This window comes from Lissotriton helveticus, chromosome 11 (genome assembly GCF_964261635.1).
Source record: "Lissotriton helveticus chromosome 11, aLisHel1.1, whole genome shotgun sequence".
NCBI lineage: Eukaryota > Metazoa > Chordata > Amphibia > Caudata > Salamandridae > Lissotriton > Lissotriton helveticus.
This window is the reverse complement of record NC_136072.1, coordinates 1,001,283,093-1,001,306,901: the sequence shown is the minus strand read 5'-3', so window position 1 is coordinate 1,001,306,901 and position 23,809 is coordinate 1,001,283,093. Positions and strand designations below refer to the sequence as shown.

At 42.6% G+C, this 23,809-nt stretch overlaps 1 protein-coding gene across 3 annotated transcripts in view; it reads left to right on the top strand.

The window, feature by feature from the left end:
• The window catches only part of UBE3B (ubiquitin protein ligase E3B), a 554,003-nt gene that overhangs the window by 270,937 nt on the left and 259,257 nt on the right, over positions 1 to 23,809 (top strand). For all 3 annotated transcript variants that reach the window (XM_078667365.1, XM_078667367.1, XM_078667366.1), the window contains 2 exons: positions 1,894 to 2,012; positions 2,782 to 2,896. In XM_078667365.1, coding sequence (XP_078523491.1) covers positions 1,894 to 2,012; positions 2,782 to 2,896 — 234 coding nt within the window. The remainder of the gene's footprint in view (positions 1 to 1,893; positions 2,013 to 2,781; positions 2,897 to 23,809) is intronic.

Sequence of the window (23,809 nt, the reverse complement as noted above, 5' to 3'; positions counted from 1 at the left end):
AACACACTCAGAGTTACAGGCTGAGGCTTCAGTCTGGTGATGTGACACATCACTGCAGAAGCCCAGCTGTCCAGCATGACCGTAGCCTGTCACTGTTCCAGCCCCTTGTTCAAGGTGCCCTTCCTTATGCCTTAAAAATGTCCCATCATTGTCATCTGAAGTAAAAAGGAGTAGAATGCTGATAATGTTAACTGACATTTTCCTTTGTTTCAAATACATGTATTGAGTGTCAAAAACTAGGCCTTTCTGCTGATAGCAGTACTTTAATATGCCAATAAAAAGTGGGGTTCCCCCGAGTGGTGGAATTGGGACTCTGTACACAGTTCCTTTGCTCCCCTCTTGAGCCCAGAGCTCTTGAGAAAGGTAGTTTGCATTTTCTACAAAATACTGCCTAGCTTTACTAATATCAGTTAAACTAATCAGACTACACATTTTCACTAAGAGCAGGGCTTCAGTTGGAAAGTAACCTGCAGTGGCTTCTCCATGTAGCCCTAGCATCTTTATGGAAAATTGAAAAATACTTGCTAAATTGTCATCATGTAATAGTAAGAACAGTGTGGTTTGTTTAATCAAATCTTCCCTTGTGCATAAAAATTGGTGCTATTACAGTTTGGCGTATGTCATAGTGCAGAAACCTCTAGCTTTTCTTTTGATAAAACTAACATCAAAAATATTACTACTGCTGGAGAGCTTCACCTGAAAAGTAGAGCTTTTCTTGAACATTGTAGAAGAACACCTTTTCGTTTTCCAGCAAAATCTAACGTTCTGGGTTGGTAAGATTGAGAACAAATATATGCCCCTATTCACAGAGGTTTGAACGATTCTTTGTCAGCATATGTAAACTGTTCTAAATTCCTCTATGTTGGGTAAAGCCCCCAAAGAGGTTTGTAATTATAACTTCATATTTTACGGATGCATGCAGGGAAACAACCTATACAACGCAACTTTTACAACGCACTACCATTGCAACGAAACTTTTACAACGCAACATCCATTACAACGCATGCAATTACAACGCAACCATTACAACGCATGACACTACAACTCACACCACTACAACGCATGTCATTACAACTCAGTCATTACAACGCATAACATTACCATCCAATACTTACCCTACTGTTGCACCCCCTGGAGTTAGAATAGTAATTTTTACCCCTACACTATCCAACACTTACCCTACTGTTGCACCCCCTGGAGTTAGAATAGTAATTTTTACCCCTACACTATCCAATACTTACCAAACATGCAATGTAATGTTATGCGTTATGATGGTAAACATTGTAAAGGTATTATGCGTTGTAATGGAATGCGTTGTAAATGTAGTTTTTTAAATTTCGTTGTAATGGCATACGTTGTAATGGAATGCATTGTAATGGATGTTGCGTTGTAAAGGTATGCGTTGTAAAAGTGTGCGTTGTAACATCATACATCCATGCTTGCATTGTTGTTACCATCCTAAATAATAGTTTGAGAAGTCAACTTCCTTGCCTTGTGTTACTTTTTCGTTTGATGTCATCTTCACTTTGAAGTTTCGTACAGCTGTTTACTTCAACTTGTAGTTCTTGTTTTTTAATTTTCTTTTTATTAAACAGTTGTGATAGTACAGTGAGTGGCTGCGAGGCTGCAGAGCAATAAAAATACAATGGTAAGAGGACAGATGACCATTCTTACAAGCAAAACACATTCTCTGTACAGCATTCAACTTTTAGTTCTTAATGACATCCATAGCTTCCGTTTATCTGACAAACTAAACCTGTTTGACAGTAAATGCTGTAATAGGACATAGTCACATGCCTTCTTATTTAAGGCCTCGATGAAAAGATTACTCTTCTGGTGAGGGAACTTAAGATACATCATGAAGCATAACACCAGTTAACCTTTGTCTTTTAGGATTCTTGATGACATAGAGGTCTATGAAGAACAGATCTCCTTCAAACTTGAAGAACTTGTCACCATCTCTTCTTTTTTGAATTCCTTTGTATTTAAAATGATCTGGGATGGAATTCTAGGTAAGTTTTTACTGAACGAATGCATTAAAATGAACCATAAACCAAAGTCAAGTATATAGACTGTTTTAGTATCTCTTTGGTATATATTGTTTTATTGTGTGTTGGAAACAAATAGCTTATGTGCCTATTGCGGTATTCCACAGTAAGTTTTTTGACTATGTGTAGAAATCTGTAGTTGAATGAACATTCACCTGTCATGAGCTATGGCGTCTGTCCATTAATGCAGGAAATGTTAAAATATATTTAAAGAATTAAATTCTTGTCCCAGACCAACTTGTCCAACAAATCAAAGCATATTAAATCAGGTATAAACCTTCATCTGACAACTCCCTGATAGTTTTGTTTCATCTGGAGAAGATGCTTACTCATTGTACAGCTCAAGCCAAGGAGCTAATGGGTTCTGTATTTTCCTACCAGGGATTTCAGCTTCTCGCTGTTGTGCAGAAATGTTGTGAAAATTGAGGCAGTGATCACTCCTAGACAAGAAATATTACATTTTTATTAAATAATGACCGTGACTATTTCTGGTTGTCAAATCCTGAAAGCCTTCGGTACATCTCTATTTAGCTGACCTTGGGTGTTCTTAAATGTGACAAAGATAACCTTGTTAGAGAAGTACCTTCCCACCCCCACGTTTTAATGACACAGGTTAGAGGTATATTTGTAGGGTAACGGTTGTATCCAAGCCAGCACAAGATTTAAGGTGACTACCTGAACAATTCATATCTGCATCCGCATCCTGAGTAAACGCCTTTCATTTTGCTTGTAGAAAATTCAAAAGCAGAGACGCAAGAGCTGTTTCATTCTGTCCATGGTTGGTTGATGGTCCTTTATGAAAGAGACTGTCGACGACGCTTTGCTCCTGATGACCATTGGTTGCGGAAGTAAGTTCTTCATTCCTATGGATTAAATAAAACTGCAATATTTCGCAGGTATTTTCATGCTCTCACTTGTCTGCAACTGTGTGAAGCTTAACTGCCCTAGTGTAACTGTCATGCAATAAATAGACACAATATAGAATCACAATTCTGTACTACATTGTCAAATTGCACATAATGTTGCTGCTTTTCTTCTAGAAAATAATTTCCCTTTAAAACCCTCGTTTTTGGGTGGTGCTTGCTCCATACTGAATGTATTTACGTTCAATGTTACCAGTTTTATGAACTAAGTCCATGATCTGAACCTCATCCAGGGAAAACATACACAGTTTTGTATTCTTTATTTTATTACAAAGGAGGCCACAGATGAAGAGAACAGAAGAGCTTGTTCCCTCCTTAGGAGGACTGAGGACACTGTCAATTATTCAGTCTTACCCAGAGCACAAAGGAAATTGCTTTGAAGGGGTTCACTTTGGTTAGGTGTTCAATATTTATAAGAATATAAAATACTCTTTAAGTGTTATAATGAGACTCAGAGCTTATTGCATTAAAGTTCGGTTAGGTCGATTTGCCCACAAAACATTATACTTGTATCAACTGATGAGGGGCTTTGACTGCATGAGGGGTTGAAAGGCAGTGACGTTTGTAGATGATCAGTATCCAGAATAGGTGGTTGTACCAATGATCTTGGGTAAATACTACTTAGCTGAACCTAAATGGGCGGATGATTTCTCTTGGGGAAGGACAACCCCATCCTTAATTGAATCCACATTATATTTTCTGTATTACCAATTTCATCAGTTAAGTAATCAGTGTTGGCAAGACCAAAACAAAATGTTTACATTTTTGGCTTATTCCTCAGTCAATAAAACTCCGAATTGCTAAAAGAATAATATAATAAGTCACTTTTCTGGGAAGCGTACAATAATGATCAAGGGGGTGTGAATAGACCTAGACCAAGAGAACCATTTTGTTTCTAAAATTGCTCTAATAATGAATTCAATCTTACCTCATGGGGACTGCTCTCTTCACATTCATTGGTCATTGTATGAGAAAGAGTGACCTTCCCAAAATACTGCACCACATTTGACCTACTTAAATCAATGGGTTTGGATTGCTGAGTTTTACAGTCACATGATGCTGGATAGGTTGGTGTAGTGAGAAATGAGCAGGGTTGTCACAAAAAGGTAATTCCTCAGATATTGGATTACACAGCAATCCTATAAGACATATTGTCTAGGGTGGAGATTATAGATGGACATATTCTGAGCTACATCAGTGGCCTTCTGTCTGATATATGGTCGGGTCCAGAGAATCAGAACCTACAGGGATGTCTAGAGCCAGCATAATTTCCACAAGAGATTTCGCTTGAGTCTCTTTCTCACTTTTTTACTCATCTTCGGTTCAGGTCAACTGTGGGGTTCAGGGAGACAGATAATAGAAGTTAGCACAGCGGCTTCAACTCTCAGCGAAAACTGCATACAAAAAAGATCCAATTTAAGCACCCGACAAGTTGCCTCACACATATGGACTAAATCAGAATAATAGATGGTCAAGAATCCCCAAGATCCTTTGTTTGCAATGTGGAGGCAAGGACAAAACCAAGGGCCTATCTTATCTCAGACTAGTGTTACGGGAGAAGAAGGGGAATGGTAACAACAAGGAGTCCAACAATGGAGAGTCACAATATTCCCTACCTTTTTCTGTTGTATGTTATTTCCTTTTCATTACTGTGATTAAAGGGAATCATTCAAGATCAAAAAGAAAACAGTAAAACAGGTTTCAAATCAGGCAGGAATATCAAGTGTGTTATAGACAGATTTTAGGAACTTTTTCACCAACTGTAGTGTGTTTATCTAGGGACCTGTATCGATACTCCAATTTCTGACCCTTGTCCGGTTATAAATCACTAATATCCATACAACAGCACAGAAACCAGTTTTATAAATTAGTCATAGCGCATGCTGTCACATTAAGCAAGCACTATTCCTCCCGCCCCCTAGAAAGCACACCGAGTTCTCTAAACAAACCAAGCCTCCAGCAAACCTGGGAAATCCCCGCTGCTATTGTTTTGATTTCGTTCGAGAACTCCTGTAAAGAATGTAAGAACGACCAGTTCTTAATTGACGTCTTATGTCCATCCTTACGTCAAACCCGGCACCTCTCAGGTATAAATATACCGACACTGCCCTAAGTAAAGACACGGTGGTGATGAGCTTGGAGCAGCGACTACTTGCCGGAGAGCCCAGCTGATGCAAGAAGCCCACGGACGCTGCCCCTCCCTCTTTGACGCGCTGAGGAAAGATGCTGTCTTTTCTCTTGCCGAGAAATCCAGCCTCCAGCGTTTCCAGCCCACCTTCGCGGGTGACTGGGATATCGAGTCCTGAGACAGAGATACCAGCCCTCCTACCTTCTAAATCCCAGGTACTGAACTGACTAACCCCTTACAGAGAATTCTTGAGTCAGATTCTTGGCAAAACAAACTTAACTTAAACTGCTACTTACTTACTCCCTCCCACGTATTAGGCTTAGGTCAGGTACACCGGGGTAGGCGTAGTTAGAAGCACCAGTTGAGTACGATTAGTCAATGTATATATGTATATATATCTTTTATCCATTTTAAAGTATCATATGGATAAGAAACCATATCAATGCTTTTACAGTATTATTTTATAATCCTGCTTTTACTGTATGCACTTTACTTAACCTTAAGTATTGCAACTGTAGCGATTCATTTCTCTTGTATGAGAAAAAGAGACTGATCAATAAATAACACCTTTTATTGAACACGCCCATCTCTTCTTTCTCTACAATCTGGTGGAACTAAGTATGCACGTACTGACTGAGTAAAATAGTTGTCTTTTGTTTTCACACGACTCTGGAGATATACTCTTGATTAGGGAGAGCAAAGTTGTCATGTTCTATGGTTGTCAGAAACTAAATCCCTTCTTGTCTATCCAGGGAGGTTAAACTCCTCCTCGCCTATTCGAGAAAGTTTCTAGTGAACTCTGAGCTAGCTGGCACACAAAACCTAAGTCTAATATCGACAGTAGAAGACCTAGTTAACCTCTGTCCTACGTCTATACTATTGAAGATATTATTCCAATGCGCAGAGCCTATTGGGATATTAGGAACTACACTACATGGCGCCCAACGGTTTGGTAAGGCGATAAATCTAACGCAAGACATTAGAGTAACTCAGTCGTGCTTTTCACACAGACCCTTTCTCCCATAAATACTCTAAAGACGTCTGGAGTGGGTCAAAGGTTAAAATCCGCCAAACTTAGTAGGAGGAGACTCCTATGTACGGTTTTTGGTTTATTCAACTGTGAAGGATACAGTGTTCCAAAAATATTGTGCACCTAATCTTTGTTTCCGTGGAAACCTGATCTGCAACAAAAAATCTTCTTGTCAGTAAAATGACAATGAAGAAGAAAGGGAGACAGCTAGAATAGCAGCTCAACTCCTAGCGGATGACAAAAGTCTCTTACAGCAAGACCCGGATGCAATACTCATCCCGGTCAGCATAAGAAAAACTGTAACTTTAAAACTTATAGAAAATGGACTGACATCGAGAGGTGGTACAGTCATATTTGTAATTGAGGCACACGAATATCGGCAGACAGAGGTATTCTATTCATGGATAAACTTTCCAGCAGCAAACGCTGTAACAAAGGAGTTCCACTATTACAAAATAGAGGAACCACCGGATGAGTACACTCCTTTCGAGGAGGTGGAAATCCCATTAAAATACCAAGAGCACCTGCTCTGGTTTAAAGGCGCCCTAAAACATAATGATCACATCACCAGGCTCGGTCCACTAGGTAGACCAGGAGCAACGTGGCCATTTCTAGCCAGCTACACACCACATCCAGACATTGAAAACATGTCAATACCAGAACTTTTAGTACAGCTAAAACAACTGATTAAAATACATAGACAATTAGTCCAATATGTAATGCGGACTTCAACAGTCCAACCAGCTATTAAAATTCCACAGCTGATCCCTCATCAGGGGAACACAAATAAAATAACACCACAGAACATACAGTCCTGTCTAGGCAAAGTACCCATTAAACGGGAACAAATTCCATTCTGGTTAGCACAGAAAATCACTCAGATAGAGGCAGTATTTCCGGATACTACCCCTACTGAGAAACACAGAATTCTGACTATCTGTCTTCCAATGGGGATCGCACCACATGTGGAGGACTGTGACACTTGGGGTACAGTCTTTGCTTCCATTTACACAAAAACACATGGTGTTCTGTCCATGGCGGTAATACCAGAGGTGCTAAAACAGATTCAAAATGAATACGGTCCAGAACCTGCTTTAACTCTGGGTATGAAATTACTGAAAGACTTCAAGCAGGTCTCGGCAATATTACTAGCCAACATAAAGGGGGAAGCAGCAACTGTGGCGATCCGCCAAAGACTGAAAGAAACAGATATAGCAGAACAACCATTTGAACTGGCCAGAATCATAGAAAAATCCTATGAAGAACTAGGAAGAGATAGTTTGGGTGGAAAACCAGTGAAACCCCAACTAACTGAAAATCCTGAAAAGGTATTTATTAAAAATAATCTAAACACTCCAAAAAAGAGCTGGGATGGAAATAAACAATCCACTCCCAAAGAAAAAAGATTCCAGTCCAGAGGAAGGTCTCCTCGGCGGAGAGAAAGATCTCCAGACCAAGGACACAAGTCTCCCCAGAGGGAGCCCTCTGAGAAAAAATACAACCTTAGAAATAGAGATAATTTGAAGAAACCTGAAAGATATCAAGATATTGATACACGTCCATCTCGATCTTTTCAGACTTTCTCGCAGAAATCGGAAAGAAGAGGACGGTCAGAACACAGGGAAGAGCACGTCAAGTCCAAAGACAAGGAACCTGCTCATCAAAATAAAAAGTTACAATTTCCAAAGAAGAAGGTAGCCAGTATTAAAGTAATCAAACATGCCGAGGATCCTGAGGACACAGCTGAAAAACGGAGAGTGGGCTCAGACAATGCTAGACAGCGCAGCAGAAGTGAGCATAGCTCGCAAGATCCTGATGAATCATCTGGAGACAGTGGACACGAATGAATACATTCAGGTGGAAACTGCAGATACCAGAGTTAGCAAACCTCATAACATATATTAAATAACATTACATATAGAGGGAGATAAGACTAGGAATATAAGGGGTCTATTTTGGGATAACCTCTCCAAAGGCAATGACATCCTTTTAGCTAAAAAAGACTGGACACCAGAGTTTGTCAGGGAGTGCCCTCATGGCGAAGAAATGATTATGCCTGCCTTCTCAAATCACGTTCCAATACATAGAAAATATACACTTGCAAGAAAGTGGGCAGTAGCCCAAGCTCCTGCATTATATAAAAACCACGTAGGATGGGATGAGGACTCACCTCCTCACAAAATCCAGTTAAAATGTCAACCAACTGCACAAAGGCAGTACCCGATTAAGCAAGAAGCTAAAAAACAGGTCAGGGAGATCTTAGATCAACTTTAATACCAGGGGGTGATTGAAACTTGCACCTCACAAATGAACAATCCCTTGTTTCCTGTCTCCAAGCCAGACAATTCATATCGTCTAGTTTTGGACTACAGACACCTAAACTCATGTTGCAAAACTTTTGCAGTACAAAACTCACACAGTGCAGCACTAATGAATAGCATAGTGCGCAAAAAATACAAAACAACATTAGACATCTCTAATGGATTCTTTTGTCAAAATATAGCACCAGAAAGCAGATATTTGACCGCTTTCTCAATAAATGGCTCACAGAAATATTTCTGTCGTTTGCCACAGGGGTTCAAGAACAGCCCAGGATTATTGTCAGCGAGAGTATCAGAGTTACTACAAATATATGATGATGAGGCATTATCTTATGTCGATGACATCTATCTAACAGATGATGACTTGGATACTCACTTGAAAAGAGTGAACACCATAATACTGGGGTTCGCAGCAGAGGGTTACAAATTCAACTTCAAAAAGTCAAGAATTGCCCATATAACTGTCCTGTTTTTAGGATATGAATTATCAAGTGAAGGCAAAAGCCTGGCTGACAATTTCTTAGAGAAATGCGCTGTAATCCAAGCACCAAGAACGCTGAAAAACTTACAATCAATTCTAGGTTTCCTGAATTTCGGAAGAACTTACATTCTAAATTATGCAGAGAGAGTTAAACCTCTCTATGACCTAATAAGACCAGATTTTAAAACGATCAATTGGACTCAAAAACACACAGAAATTTTGAGATCTTTACAAACAGACATGTTAGTTAAAATAAAACTGCAAACACGTGATAACACATGCAACCTTGTGATTCGAGTCATCCCAGGAAGATGCGGATTCACATACCTAACCTCTAATGAGGGAGAAACAGTACCAATAGCATACAAATCACATTTGTACACAGTAGCTGAAAAAACACTCAGCATTAAGGAAAACATTGTTCATGCGGTTCAAACAGCTGTAGCAAGAGAAAGAGACCAAGCTGACGGTAGACGGATTACAGTCAGGACAGCAGAATCAGCCTTTGAGGCATTAACAAGTCCATGTAATATACCTACTACGGCATTAAATCCAAAATGGATACAATGCGAAAATTCTCTTGCTACAGACAGAGTGAAATACTATTTTGACCCGGAAATGAAAAAATTAAAATATCTTGAATATGAAAGAGAATACCCTCTGCCTAGCGACATTCTGCCCATACAACTTTACGCCTGCGTAATATACACAAACAGTTATGCAGAACCCTCAGTTTGGGGAAAACAAGCCTACAACGCTACATGTGAGGTTGTCAAATGCCGGTGGCGCGGATGTAAATTGATGCCACTAGTAACGATGTCACAATCTGTAAAAGACAATTCAGGTCATCAAACTGAATTAATAGCTTTAAAAATGGCGCTCGATATTGCCGATCGCGAATTCCCGACACTGATAGTGTGCGATTCACATTCCTGCGTCAAATCATACAACGAAGACTTGCAGAAATGGGTTCAAAACGGTTACAAAGATGACACAGGTGCCACAATAAAGCAAAAATCGCTTTGGGAACAAGTAGTTCTTTTACAGAAAGAACTACAAAAGGCTCACGTGATACATACACTGAGTCATCAGCGTGATGGCGTTCACGCTGCAGGGAATTTATTGGCTGAGACAGCCACAGCGGAAGCAACTAAATCGGCTCCCGTAGCTACAAAAAAGCGTTCAGGAAAATACATTGACGGGGAAACAATGCTGGCGGTGAAAACGTCATCAAAAGGCGACTGCTCAGCGCTACCCATCAACTATCCACTCAATTATACATACATAATCGATGCGTTCCTTTTGCTCAAATCCCTGGAGTGGGGGATAGGGTAATTCCAAACAGGAACAGGAGAGGCTTCTTAATACAAGAAGCACATATGGGATTGGGTTTAAGGCATCAGACAATCAAAGAATCTTTGACAGAATTAAAATCAGAATACTGGTGGCCGGGGATGAGCGTGGATAATCACAAATTTGCGAAAAATTGTGAAAACTGCAACAGAGATCGCAGTGGCGAACCGACCGAGGTAGTGCCAGAACACATAATAGAAAGCATAAAGCGATCTATTCGCATGATTAAACAAGAAACATGCATCCCAATGTATATTATTTAAGACTAAAATTCACTTAAAATGTAGACCCCAGGTCTCGGCTGACGTCTGAACTGTTATAAAAAGATTTGCGAGTCTATAATGGCATATACGCAAGGGGCATTCTACATTCTGGCCATTGTCCTGCTCTTAGCTCTCGAGCTTATGGGGGGGCATGGCCAGCATGGGCATTGCATTGCGGGACTCTTGTCACTTCCTTCCTGAGGGAAACGGGATGGTGTAAAGGAAAAACCAAGGCATAGAGCAATCTATAACGGCAAAGGTATTAGGTTCGGGAGCTGGGTGGGTCAAACATTTAATAAGTGTCCAACGTAGTCTTAATATTCTGCCAAGAAATTCTCTGAGAGGTCTCAGTCCGTACGAACTATTGTTTGGGACTAGAATGTTAATCCAGGACCTCGATAGTCAAACTTCAGTGGTTAAAGAAAAATGCTTTGATATCAAAGATCGTTTGGTTATTTTACAGGACTTAAACGAAAAAAGAAAAGACCTGAGCAACATAAAGTTGAAGCAACAGCCAACAGCCACTGAAGAGAAACCACCTGTCCCAGCAAGACCTGTCTGGATTCCAAACATCGGGGATCTGGTCAGAGAGAAGATCGCGGTAAAGAAGGAATTTGGGCCTTCTTACAGATTAGCAGTACCTGTCTTGTCTGTCAACGGGACAAGATCATTGGTATTACCGCCCCTTGCTGGTAAAAAGGAGAACCGAGTTGTATCCATCGACCTGGTTAAACCACAATCATGTGGCCGATAATAAGTAGTAGGCCAAGTGGACTCCCAAGAAGTAGTAGAACACCAAAGTTTGCTACAAATACAGAGGTTCAAACTGAGAGACTAATCACATTTGATAAACCTACAGTGAATCAACAAGGACTATGCAACAAAGCCATGGAACTTAAACCTCTTGAAACCCAAATCAGAATAATGCATCAAGAAACACCAGGCTACAATGATGTAACCACAGACTATGCTAATGAAACAAAGAAAATTCCAAAAGCAAAAAGGAATCCAGAAGCAATTGAAACAATTGACAGAACAGCATCAGGCTATTTCATCAACTTCGATGAGTTTTCTGAGGATCCGAGCGAACCTGAGGAACTGCCGACACCATCAAAGACTTTTAAAGACAAAGCAAAGGAACTCTTTCATCAACTACAAGAAACCTATCTGATTTCTCCATGGATTGAATTTTGGGTGGCACAAGGTATATTTGTCCTCATACTTTGGCTCATCCTGGTACTATACTTGGGTCATTTCATTGAGGGAAAGTATGTTAAAATGGACACAGCAAGTCAGAATATCAACTTGGTCCTGAAACCACACAAGTCTTCACACATCGAGAAAAGAGAACTTTCTTCAGTGAACTTCACAGCAAATCCTATACCAGGTGGGGTAGCATGGGACAAAACTGATTACGAAATCTATGGTCCGGTCGAGCTCCTGAAGTATCCTCATCAATTCAAGATTTCATTGAGTGACTTTGTAAAACCAAGCACATTTGCTGATGATTGGGACTTTGACAGTATTAATGATATGATGTCAGATCTAGTGATGTCAGCTAAATTTACAGGACATGATTATTTACAAGGTTCATCTAATTATGACCAGATGTATTGTTATAACCACTATGGTAACCATTATCTCCATAAATCAGCTCAACCTAGAAATGTTTTAAATTATAACCAATGGGAACATTGTGCAACTCCACCAAAAGGAAGTTCAAAAACATTTTATGAAAAATGTTCATACTTCTCAGGGTTTAACACAAGTGATGCAGAAACGTTTTATTTTAAACTGTTAAATAAGACAGGAATGAAAAACATGCTTGCAAACACAAAATTAATCTATTCAGAGACATTTTTTGAAAAAATTAAAACATTTGGTTTTGATTTCTGGAACAATAATATTGAAACAAAAACGATCTGGGGTACAAAGATTGGCAGGTGCAAGGTATAGAATCATTATTTAGAGCCTGCATGATCCCAGAACAAATTATATTTTTGAATGATACAATTCAACAGACAACCTGTCTTGGCCGCCAAAATTAAAGACTTAAACAAACCGTCTATTCCGAAACCAACACCCGACAGTAATAGCACTACAGATGTTGAGATAGACGTATCCCATATTTTGAACCAAAACAGAACACATCCTGATTGGAAAAAATGGTTGATCTGGCCCACAGACACAAATAACTGTCAAGATAGATTCCTGCACAAAACACAGGGGTTCACATTGACCAGGCCAGACCTTAGATACTCCCAGAGACAACATCCAGGGATAGTAACTACTTACAGTGTAGGGAATCTCTGCCTTGAATGGCTACAGACATCCACACTGGTTGAAATTAAGCAACACTTGACTTTACTTAAAGAAGGTGCTGACTTGCGTGATTTCATTAAGGGACCACGAAAACAGCGTCAAAAACGTTTCATAGCGGACTCTATATATGCAGCTTACAACGAAGCTTGGAAAGTAGCTCAAATTGAGACAGCAGAAAAAATACGGGAAATTGACCGTGTTAATTTGGAAAAATCGCTTTCTGTTGTAGACAATGGGTTAATGACTGTCTTCCAGAATATATTCACTGGACAGTATTGTATCATCTGCAATCGATATAATAGAGCAAGACTTACTGATGTTGCAACACGGTCAGTCACAACTGCGTTCTATTGTACAGCTTGGCTGGACGTTACAAAATCTGCGTTCAGGCTACGTGCCTTGCCGTTTAATCAACACAACGTCGCTATTCACTATCTTTAACCTTACTGATACACAAATCAGCTTGGCACAAAAGGGTGCAGAGTATACAATTCTGAGCATTGAAAAACTTGAGAGATTACCATTGACAATGTCAGAACGACCTGTCATTGAATGGATAATACATGGGATTATAACTATTCCGATAACGACTTTCCAGTTTCGATACTGCCAAAAATATATACAGGCAGGCCAGTATGAAAGGTTGGGTAAAGGATACATTAAGTCAACATGGAACCTACCTTATACACACACATGTTACAGTAATAAAGGACAAAGTGTATTTCTTAGTGGTAATAATTGTGAAAAATCACTAAGTGGTATACTTCTGTGTCAGGGTATAAGTTTACATGGGGCCTGCGAGGGGACTTCAAATAACCTTTCAAGTCACCAGCTCGGCACACCTGCAACAAAAATAGAACCATTCTTTAGAAGACTTTCTAACGGGAGTTACATTCTAATTGTAGATCACAGATGTTGGGGCTTACTGCCAGGAAAACCTTATCTAGTAAGCGTGACTTCCATGGTCATTTGCTGTGAGCGAGTATTGTTTCCGAATGACACTCCAGACAGGGAGGGAAAAATTTGGCCCAGTTTGAAAATCTCTTCTATTCGAATTGATACTTTAAGCAGAATGAAGACTGTGCTCCTACAGATGCCGGTTCTCTTGACGTCATCAAAAGAAACGTATGATCTCCCAAGTTGCAAGGACAACAGGAGAGATACATGCATTGTTATCAACAAGTTGCCCCCTACACTTCGCAGAAATGCTAAACGAAATCTTAAATATTTCTGATACAAATGGTATCGCGAGTGTATTTAAGACCGTTTTTTCTGGACTGTTAACCCCATTCAAAGCAGTCCTGGGTATTTTTCCAAACTTTGTCCATTCCATCTTTGGCGGACTTCCTCTCCTGTTGGGACTCGTAGCAGGCATCCTATTTTTGCTACTCTTGCTTTGTTATGGCAAACCATGTCACAGACAAGACTCCAGCAACAATGGAAGAAACGATCCTAGCTATACGCTACCGGGACCGCATAACTAAAGTCCTTGGATTAGCCCGGCTAAGAGATCTAAATATGACCTGGTTTCTTTCGTTCAGACCCATATGGCAGAATTGTGTCTTACCTGTATTGAGATGTATGCTATGCGGCGAGGAATGCGTGTTGGACACATGTCTTACACTACAATCAGAAGTACCATTGGATGCAGATACTTTGTTGGGTCCAGTAAAGGCTCATGCATTGTGCTGTCCCCAGAGGCTACCTATCCTGATGACGGCATTCATGGAGACTTCACCACTACGATTGAAGGGTAGTGAAGTACAGGATGAAAGCAGCATCAACCAGGTACGGCCTTCTGTAAGCAATGCTGATCAAAACATCATTGAAAGCGAACATGCGCACGACTGCATGGTAGCGGCATTTTCCAACTTGGTCGAACTTTCACCAGAAGCGGTAGACTGTTTTTTCGAGAGTCTGTCTGAAATGATGTTTTCACCAGAACAGAGAGAATGACTTTAAGCAAGATTGCACACAGCGTTCCCTGAACTCTGAATTTGGCCTTCGGTTTTAAAAACAAAGCTACTAACAATTTTTTCCTTCTTCCCCTGAAAACGAAATCTTTTTCCCAAACCCAAAATATTTACCTTTTGGCACTTATCTTCTGCTTAAAGTAGAACTATTCTAAGAGAACAGAGCTTCTATTTTTAGGAACTCCAGAGACAATACATTACCTCAGCCTCTAGCGTATTTACAAGTAATTGTGTTTATATGTGATGGAGTGGTCTCGCACTTTTTCTTCTGTATTAAGAGCCATTTCATGTGTTATTTTCGCAAATCATTCATGCTGAGATAAATTGTGCATCCTTTTTTTGAATGATTACACTGCTTGAATGCATACAGTACCTATACTCATTTTCGTGTATTTCGAATATGCCTATTTTCAAATGCAAAAAATGTATTTTGGGGTGGTTCGGTATACACATGCACTATTAGTTATGTTTACTATTGATTAGGTTAGTAAATATGGACATGAATTCGTGGAGTGGGTGTAGTGTGTTTATCTAGGGACCTGTATCGATACTCCAATTTCTGACCCTTGTCCGGTTATAAATCACTAATATCCATACAACGGCACAGAAACCAGGTTCATAAATTAGTCATAGCGCATGCTGTCACATTAAGCAAGCACTATTCCTCCAGCCCCCTAGAAAGCACACGAGTTCTCTAAACAAACCAAGCCTCCAGCAAACCTGGGAAATCCCCGCTGCTATTGTTTTGATTTCGTTCGAGAACTCCTGTAAAGAATGTAAGAACGACCAGTTCTTAATTGACGTCTTATGTCCATCCTTACGTCAAACCCGGCACCTCTGAGGTATAAATATACCGACACTGCCCTAAGTAAAGACACGGTGGTGATGAGCTTGGAGCAGCGACTACTTGCCGGAGAGCCCAGCTGATGCGAGAAGCCCACGGACGCTGCCCCTCCCTCTTTGACGCGCTGAGGAAAGACGCTGTCTTTTCTCTTGCCGAGAAATCCAGCCTCCAGCGTTTCCAGCCCACCTTCGCGGGTGACTGGGATATCGAGTCCTGAGACAGAGATACCAGCCCTCCTACCTTCTAAATCCCAGGTACTGACCGGACTAACCCCTTACAGAGAATTCTTGAGTCAGATTCTTGTCAAAACAACTGTAGCGATTCATTTCTCTTGTATGAGAAAAAGAGACTGATCAATAAATAACACCTTTTATTGAGCACACCCATCTCTTCTTTCTCTACAATCTGGTGGAACTAAGTATGCACGTACTGACTGAGTAAAATAGTTGTCTTTTGTTTTCACACGACTCTGGAGATATACTCTTGATTAGGGAGAGCAAAGTTGTCATGTTCTATGGTTGTCAGAAACTAAATCCCTTCTTGTCTATCCAGGGAGGTTAAACTCCTCCCTCCTCCTCGCCTATTCGAGAAAGTTTCTAGTGAACTCTGAGCTAGCTGGCACACAAAACTTAAGTCTAATATCGACAGTAGAAGACCTAGTTAACCTCTGTCCTACGTCTATACTATTGAAGATATTATTCCAATGCGCAGAGCCTATTGGGATAATAGGAACTACACTACACAACCTGACCAGAATTGAGGATCATGAAGAATCTCTCCTCCTTCACAAACTGGTATGTGTTTAGGGTAGCAGCCATAATTCCTTAAAGGGGCAGAGCGCCAAATAGCAGATTCATAATTGGCTAGGTAATATGTTCTGTCTTGGTCAATCCTTAATTTCCATCCATCCACACAATGGCGCGATTATAGGTGGGGTTCCCAGAGGGTGATACCGCTGAGGCCCCCCTTCAAGGATAATTTAGGGAGCTTACTATAGGGCCCCTCTAAAATGCCCCGACCACAGAATGAGGGGATTGTAATTACTGCTCTCCGGTATATGCTTTGCAAGACACGTGCACACGAGCGCCTTATGCTTGAGGGCTCCTGCACACTGCACTGTTGACCATTCTGCAACTGGAGTGTTCTCCTTGACTGGGTGGCACTCGCCATTACATCAGTTGGGGACCTCTATGCGGATGATTCAGTTGTGAAATTTGTGACCCTGATGGAGCTTCATGAGTTTTCAACATGTCGCTTCTGCTATATGTGGTGGTGGTGGCCACTGTGCGTGATTGGTGGTGGCCTGGTACTGGTGAACCGCCATTGCATGTGTGCCTTCAGAGTATTTGTGAGACTGGCAGGTGCAGGCATGCAACATCCCTCTTATATCAGGCATTATTGGAACAATCGAAAGGGAGACTAAAATCTTTGTGCAAGCGTTGGCTAGCAAACATGGGCTCACCTGTCGGGGACGCGAACTGGGCCAGGATTCTTGAGCAACCCAACGGTGTTGCGCAATGCACACTTAAAGTTGATACAGTACTACTACTTACACAGTGTGTATATCATGCCCAAATGAGTGAACCTTATGTTCCCTGGAGTGCAGGTAAGGTGGCCCAGATGCGGGGAACTAGATGCATGTATGGAACCTTACTGGGACACAGTAGGACAATATATCAAAGTGGCGCCTGACAGACCCATTGCAAAATCACCGTGGGTTTGCTTGCTGGGTTGGTTCCCAAGAACTAAGGCCAATGCAGTCACATCCAAATGTGCAGATTTAACTTTGTTCATGGCGAGGTGCCAATTGGCGATGAGCTTGAAAGCCCCTCAAGGACCTAACTTGCACAGCTGGAGGTCTGAATTTGTTAAATGGGCCAGCTGTTAGAGCACTTCACTGAAGCAGGAGATGGACAGAGAATGGGAAATGTGATAATATTGAAGCCTCAGCAGCAATCCTGGATGATATACTGCTGTTGGATGATGAAGGGCACACAATTCAACCTGTGGGCAGCGAAAACACTAACTGACATCACATGGATCCCAGGCCTTTTATGTTTGCTTTAATTTGTTCTTTGTTGCTAGCCATGAAGCGTATCTACTGAGCCACATGATTCATGTGCTGTCCCATTGTGTGGAATTGTCAGTCTTACACTACATGACTGGTGGGCAAAATGTGATGTAAAACGAATTGATGCAGGGGCCCCAGTCACTGTCAATCCTTTTCGTCACTGAAATTACTTTAATATGTAATTGTTTTGAGCTGGGGAGAACCTTGGCATGTATTGAAGGCACCAGAAGTTTATGATTGTAAAATGGACGATGAAAAAGTATAAGCGCAATAATGTACATTTCAAAATGAAAAACTCTTAAGTTTACATCCACCTCATCCCTACTATCAGGAAACAATACATAGAAGACACATCTACAGTGGTTTGTCAATCCACGAATCATAAGTAAAATGGTCAGATCAACTATCACTTGACGGAATCATCATAACAATTTTATAACAATCTCTTCTCATAACTTAATATCCTTTCCTATAAATCCTGATAGGCCTGCCAAATCCCCCATGCCTTTTCACATTTCTGTGGACACCCCCTGCTTAGATAGATTGTATTCAGCTTGCCAGCAAGCAATCTAAATCTGTTTCCCAGTCTGCCACCCTCGGCGGAGAAGTCTCTCCTCAGCATCGTGCTATGTTACGCTTAGCTACGGCTGCGGCCAATGCTAATCACAGTCTCTTTTATTTGGGCCAAGTCACCTTTCCCCTTTTTAGGTTTCGCCTGGAGCACGGAGCGTAAGCTCCGCCTCCAGGAGAAATCTCTTGATTTCAGTAAGGACTCTGGAATACGCCCCTCTGTTCCATTGGCTAGCTCCATAAATGGAGGCTAGCCATTGGAACAGAGATCTGTCCGTCAAGGCCGGACCAGATTCGGGGGCGTTTCCGAGATTTTTTCCATGGGCGTTCCCTCTGTGTAGTCATCGGGCGGTGGGCGGGGTTTCTTTTTTTTTGTCGTCCGTGTTTGCTTTTGTCATTCCGAGGCCGACCGCCGCCGGAAGAAGTCTTCCTCTGGTAAGTGCTTGCTGCGTCTCATGTCCTCTGTGCCGTTCTGCCCCCCCCCTGTCCGTGCGCCGTTTGAAGTGACTGTGGTGCCTACCGCTATCGTGGCCTGGAGAATCTGTGAGCCAGCGTGTGCCTAAAGACAAAGGTGGTTTCAACTGCGTGGTGTGGGGCGCGCCGGCTGCTCTCTCATCTGACCGAGAGCGCCGCGCTCATCTTTGCCACCAGCCAGGGGAGTTGCCGAGGGCGGAGATCGTACTCTCCAGCCCTCGCTTCCTGTGACCGAAGAACTCCCTGCCTGGGAGCGCCCCTAAATCAAAGATCGTCTACTGTGTTCACCGCCGCGACCCGGGGCTTGCATTTGCCTGGGAAATCACCGCCGCAGCTCCAAAGCCATGAAGACTGCACCGAAGGGTCCGCCTACTGATTGGCGGCTGACCTGGGAAAGCCGCGCACTGATTGGGCCTTGGCGGAGGGCTCGACGAGGAAGTCGCGTCCTGATTGGCCCAGGAAGCGCTGACCTCAGCGAAGGCTCGCCGCAGGGCCGTGCTGGGATTGGCCCAGCCCCCGAAGCAAGACTCCGCTCCTAGGAAGCCGTCGCCGGAGCTCCAAGGCATCTGCTCCTGCCCCCGGTGAGTGTAGGAGCCGACTGGAAGATCGGCCTGCTCCCGGATGAGTGAGGGAGCCTGAAGGAAGCCCCGCAAAGCCAGGACGAGACCGGGGCGACCGGAGCCTGCACCGAGCGTGGCAGTTGCCACGCTGAAGTCTACATAGGCAGCAGCCAGGCCTTCTGAGAACCATTGGGAAGTTTGACTGCGAAGTTCCACCGGAAGAAGTCCAGGTGAGTGCCCGTTCCTGCGCCCCCCCCATTCCCGCTGTCCGTGTGCCGTTCCCGCCCCCGCCCCCCCCCCCCCTTCCCGTGTCAGTGTATTCACTGGCCCAACTCATTACTGGCGCTTTTTGTGAGCCCAAGACTGTGTGCTTATTCCTTGAGCTGGTGTTTACGTATTTCCTGACCTACCCAGCTTGTAACAGGGTCTCGTTGTGTGCCCTTTTCCTCCGTTTTTTGTCTCTCTCTGTCCCCGAAACGGACACCCACGTTCCTGTTGTCAGTGTGTTCTCTGTCATAGTCTAAATCTTTTCCTTATCCTGCCAGTGACCTGGTGACACTATGCAGGGTCCGTTAGGGGAGGGGGGGAAGGGGAGGCCAGTCTGGTCTTGCATCCTCCTACCAACAGCCACTCGAGTGTTGAGCACTGTTTGGATGTCTGCTTCCTTCTGTCCCGTCCCTATTTCATTATTAGTGCATTGCGTGTTATAGAGTTGGTTCTTTTCCATTCTGTTGTGGTGTGTTCCCTGGCCCACAGTTGATGCATGTCTTGCTTGGAAAGGGATATCATGTCCCCTAGTTGAAGTATTGGTGTTCTCTGCTCCATTGTCTTGTTGCTCTAGTGTTTTTGCCTCAAATCAAAATCCTCCGCTTCTATTCTTTACGTCCTCGGCCAAGAAGTGCCTGCCTTTTCTTTTTCTAGCAGCAACGTGTTCACAGAGACTTTGAGCTGCTTGGTATCTCGAGAGAGAGGGAGAGCAGCCACCTCTCCCTTTTCACAGTGAAGGCCTTTCTCTTCTCTGTCATAGAATTGTATCACCACCTCTTCAGGTGTTTGCAAAATGCCAAAACCATATAATTTTCACAAGAGCAAACATGCTATTTATCTTTCAAGTAGTTCTGTAAAGTGGCACTACTCACACTACTGGACGTTCACACATGCCATCAATCCTAGTGAGCCACCAGCTTGCAATGGTCCACCTCATAAACGTGCCAGTTATCCCTGAACAACCCATAGTGCTGTGATATCAGACCGTGCCACTCCACGCACCATGCAAATGTCAAATAATAATAATAGTAAAAAAAACTCCATCCGGAGAACTGGTATCCTGTCAGTCTCATTCACCTGTTCTCCGATTCAAAATGGCAAGTTTTTTTTTTTAGGCTGGTAAGATGCACATACCCCATCCCTGCTCCCTTCTATGCGCTTGCCCACCTCCCTTGTGGACTTGGACTCTCCTAAGAACGATCTTGCTTCGTTCTTAGATTCTGACCGACACAAAGCTGCCTGGAACCACTGCCTGCGTGGAACCACTGCTGCTGTATTTTACATGTAAGTGGTGTCTCAGCCAGCATGGGTAATCAAACACTCTGCACTCTTTCTCTTATTAATCTAACTTTGACGGGTTCCAAAAATACACTGATCCATTCATCATCTTTGACAGGTGCCTGGTAAGGCCACATTTAATATAATGGCCCTGAGAGCTCAACATTTCAGGCTCATTTTACTGCAGTTAAAAGGCGGGTGCTCCTTAGCAGTGTAGCCCTTGTCTTGATTTTCGGGTGAAATTTCCTTAATCGGAAATTCAGGAATGTGTTCTTTGATTTAGGAGTGGAAGGGGTTTTCTATTTTCTTCCATTCGCAGTGTTGGCAGTGTTTAACATTACTCACCTGTGATGAGCCTGGAAGAGGTAGTGACCTCACAGACGAGTGCTTTCAGGCCTGTTGTGTTTCACACACTGACTTTTAGAAAGCGAATCAAACTTTTCTTTTGATTTTTAGGTTACTCCTAATGCTGTAGTCATTGTGTCTCTACATAGGTTTGATAATGACATCCTCTCAGCCGAGTAAAAAGATACAGGAAGATATTGAGAGCAATAAATTGAAATACAATATGTACATATAGAGCTACAATTAAAAGGCGGAATCTTGATTCTTATTCAAGGACACTTTTCACTAGGTAAGACCTGGCAAAGTGTGTCCATGTAATATAGCCCTGAGTGTCGAAGGCAAATGCTGAAATGTAAAAATAACAATTTCAGCAATAACTCTAAAACCCTCAGGGCAGTCTCCTAATGGAAGGGTAACACCATAACCGGAAATTATCACACTCCATGCTTTCGGGATTTTCAGGTAAAATATTGCTGCATCAGGAGTGCCTTAAAAACCTAAGTGTGAGAGCTGTGACAGCTGTGAGAGCTGTGACAGCTGTGAGAGCTGTGAGAGCTGTGAGAGCTGTGAGGGCTGTGAGAGCTGTGAGAGCTGTGTGGGCTGTGAGAGCTGTGTGGGCTGTGAGAGCTGTGTGGGCTGTGAGAGCTGTGTGGGCTGTGAGAGTTGTGTGGGCTGTGAGAGTTGTGTGGGCTGTGAGAGTTGTGTGGGCTGTGAGAGTTGTGTGGGCTGTGAGAGTTGTGTGGGCTGTGAGAGTTGTGTGGGCTGTGAGAGTTGTGTGGGCTGTGAGAGTTGTGTGGGCTGTGAGAGTTGTGTGGGCTGTGAGAGTTGTGTGGGCTGTGAGAGTTGTGTGGGCTGTGAGAGTTGTGTGGGCTGTGAGAGTTGTGTGGGCTGAGAGTTGTGGGGGCTGTGAGAGTTGTGGGGGCTGTGAGAGTTGTGGGGGCTGTGAGAGTTGTGGGGGCTGTGAGAGTTGTGGGGGCTGTGAGAGTTGTGGGGGCTGTGAGAGTTGTGGGGGCTGTGAGAGTTGTGGGGGCTGTGAGAGTTGTGGGGGCTGTGAGAGTTGTGGGGGCTGTGAGAGGTGTGGGGGCTGTGGGGGCTGTGAGAGTTGTGTGGGCTGTGAGAGTTGTGTGGGCTGTGAGTTGTGTGGGCTGAGAGAGTTGTGTGGGCTGTGAGAGTTGTGTGGGCTGTGAGAGTTGTGTGGGCTGTGAGAGTTGTGTGGGCTGTGAGAGTTGTGTGGGCTGTGAGAGTTGTGTGGGCTGTGAGAGTTGTGTGGGCTGTGAGGGCTGTGAGGGCTGTGAGGGCTGTGAGGGCTGTGTGGGCTGTGAGGGCTGTGAGGGCTGTGTGGGCTGTGAGGGCTGAGAGAGCTGTTGGCAATGTAAATAACAATGCCATTTATTTATAAGTAAAAAAAAAAAAAAGAAATGTCATGAGCAATGCCAATAACTCTACCTTTTCCAAAGGCGAAACCATTGCATTGTAAATGCTTGTTTTATTCTCCTTCCCTGTTTCCAAGCCTGAAAATGTTATCATATGGTGCAGTATTAATGCAGTACGTAATAGACATGGAAAATACAGGCACCTCTCATGGGGTTTGTATCAAGGGCCTATCTACTCACCTTTTACATACTGACGGCATTTTGTTTTCTTCATTGGTTATAATCTCAAGTTCTGTCCTCTTCATATGGTGTTACCTTTACAGCAGACAATATTAGCATATTAAGACCTTTTCACTTCCTAAAGATACCAGTGCTTATGCCTCTAGTTGTTCTTGATATTTATTAGATGACTGTCTACCATTATCTTAACATTATCTTGGCACACCTAAGGTCTGGCTGTGAGGACTGGTATGTCTTATTTGCTGGTTGGTTGTGAGTTAGTGATGGTACTTCCAATCATGGTACTGTGTGTTTACTTTGGGATTGTGTGTTTTTCATAGAGGTTAGCGGGTGGGGTGGAATTGGTTGGAGGGATGTGTGCATGTACATGTATCATTTCATAGCTCCAATTCTGAGAAAGTAGTTCTTATACATTTTCTGTTTCAGTTTCACATGCATATAATAATGGTGACACACTGTGTGTATTACAGGCATACATTAGACACACTGTGCCTACCTGAGTGTATTACCGACATGAATTATAATGCAAGCCAGGGTTGTTGGCAGTCCCAGTGTATGTTTATTTTTGTTTTAATTATGTTTGTTTTTCTACACCATATTTAAATTGCATTATAATGTTTTGCAAGTGAGTGCCCTTAATTGTTTATGTTTCTATGGTATGTAAATTATTTTCTTTTGTTTTATTTTGGTCTATCTTCTGCACAAATTCTGCAGAGGAGATCTCCCTGTACACGTTCACCTCCACCACCATTTTAGGTTTAACTTAGTTTTTATTGACATTCTGTATCCATAAATGAACATACATGTCAATAATGAAACTGCCCCTCGTCATCCATGCCATGGTGAGGCCATACAATTAGCTACCGACTGATGGTATATGGGCAGTGTGGAGTCCATTTTCGTCATCAGCTACTCAGTAATCCACGAAGTCCCTGTGTGTTCCAT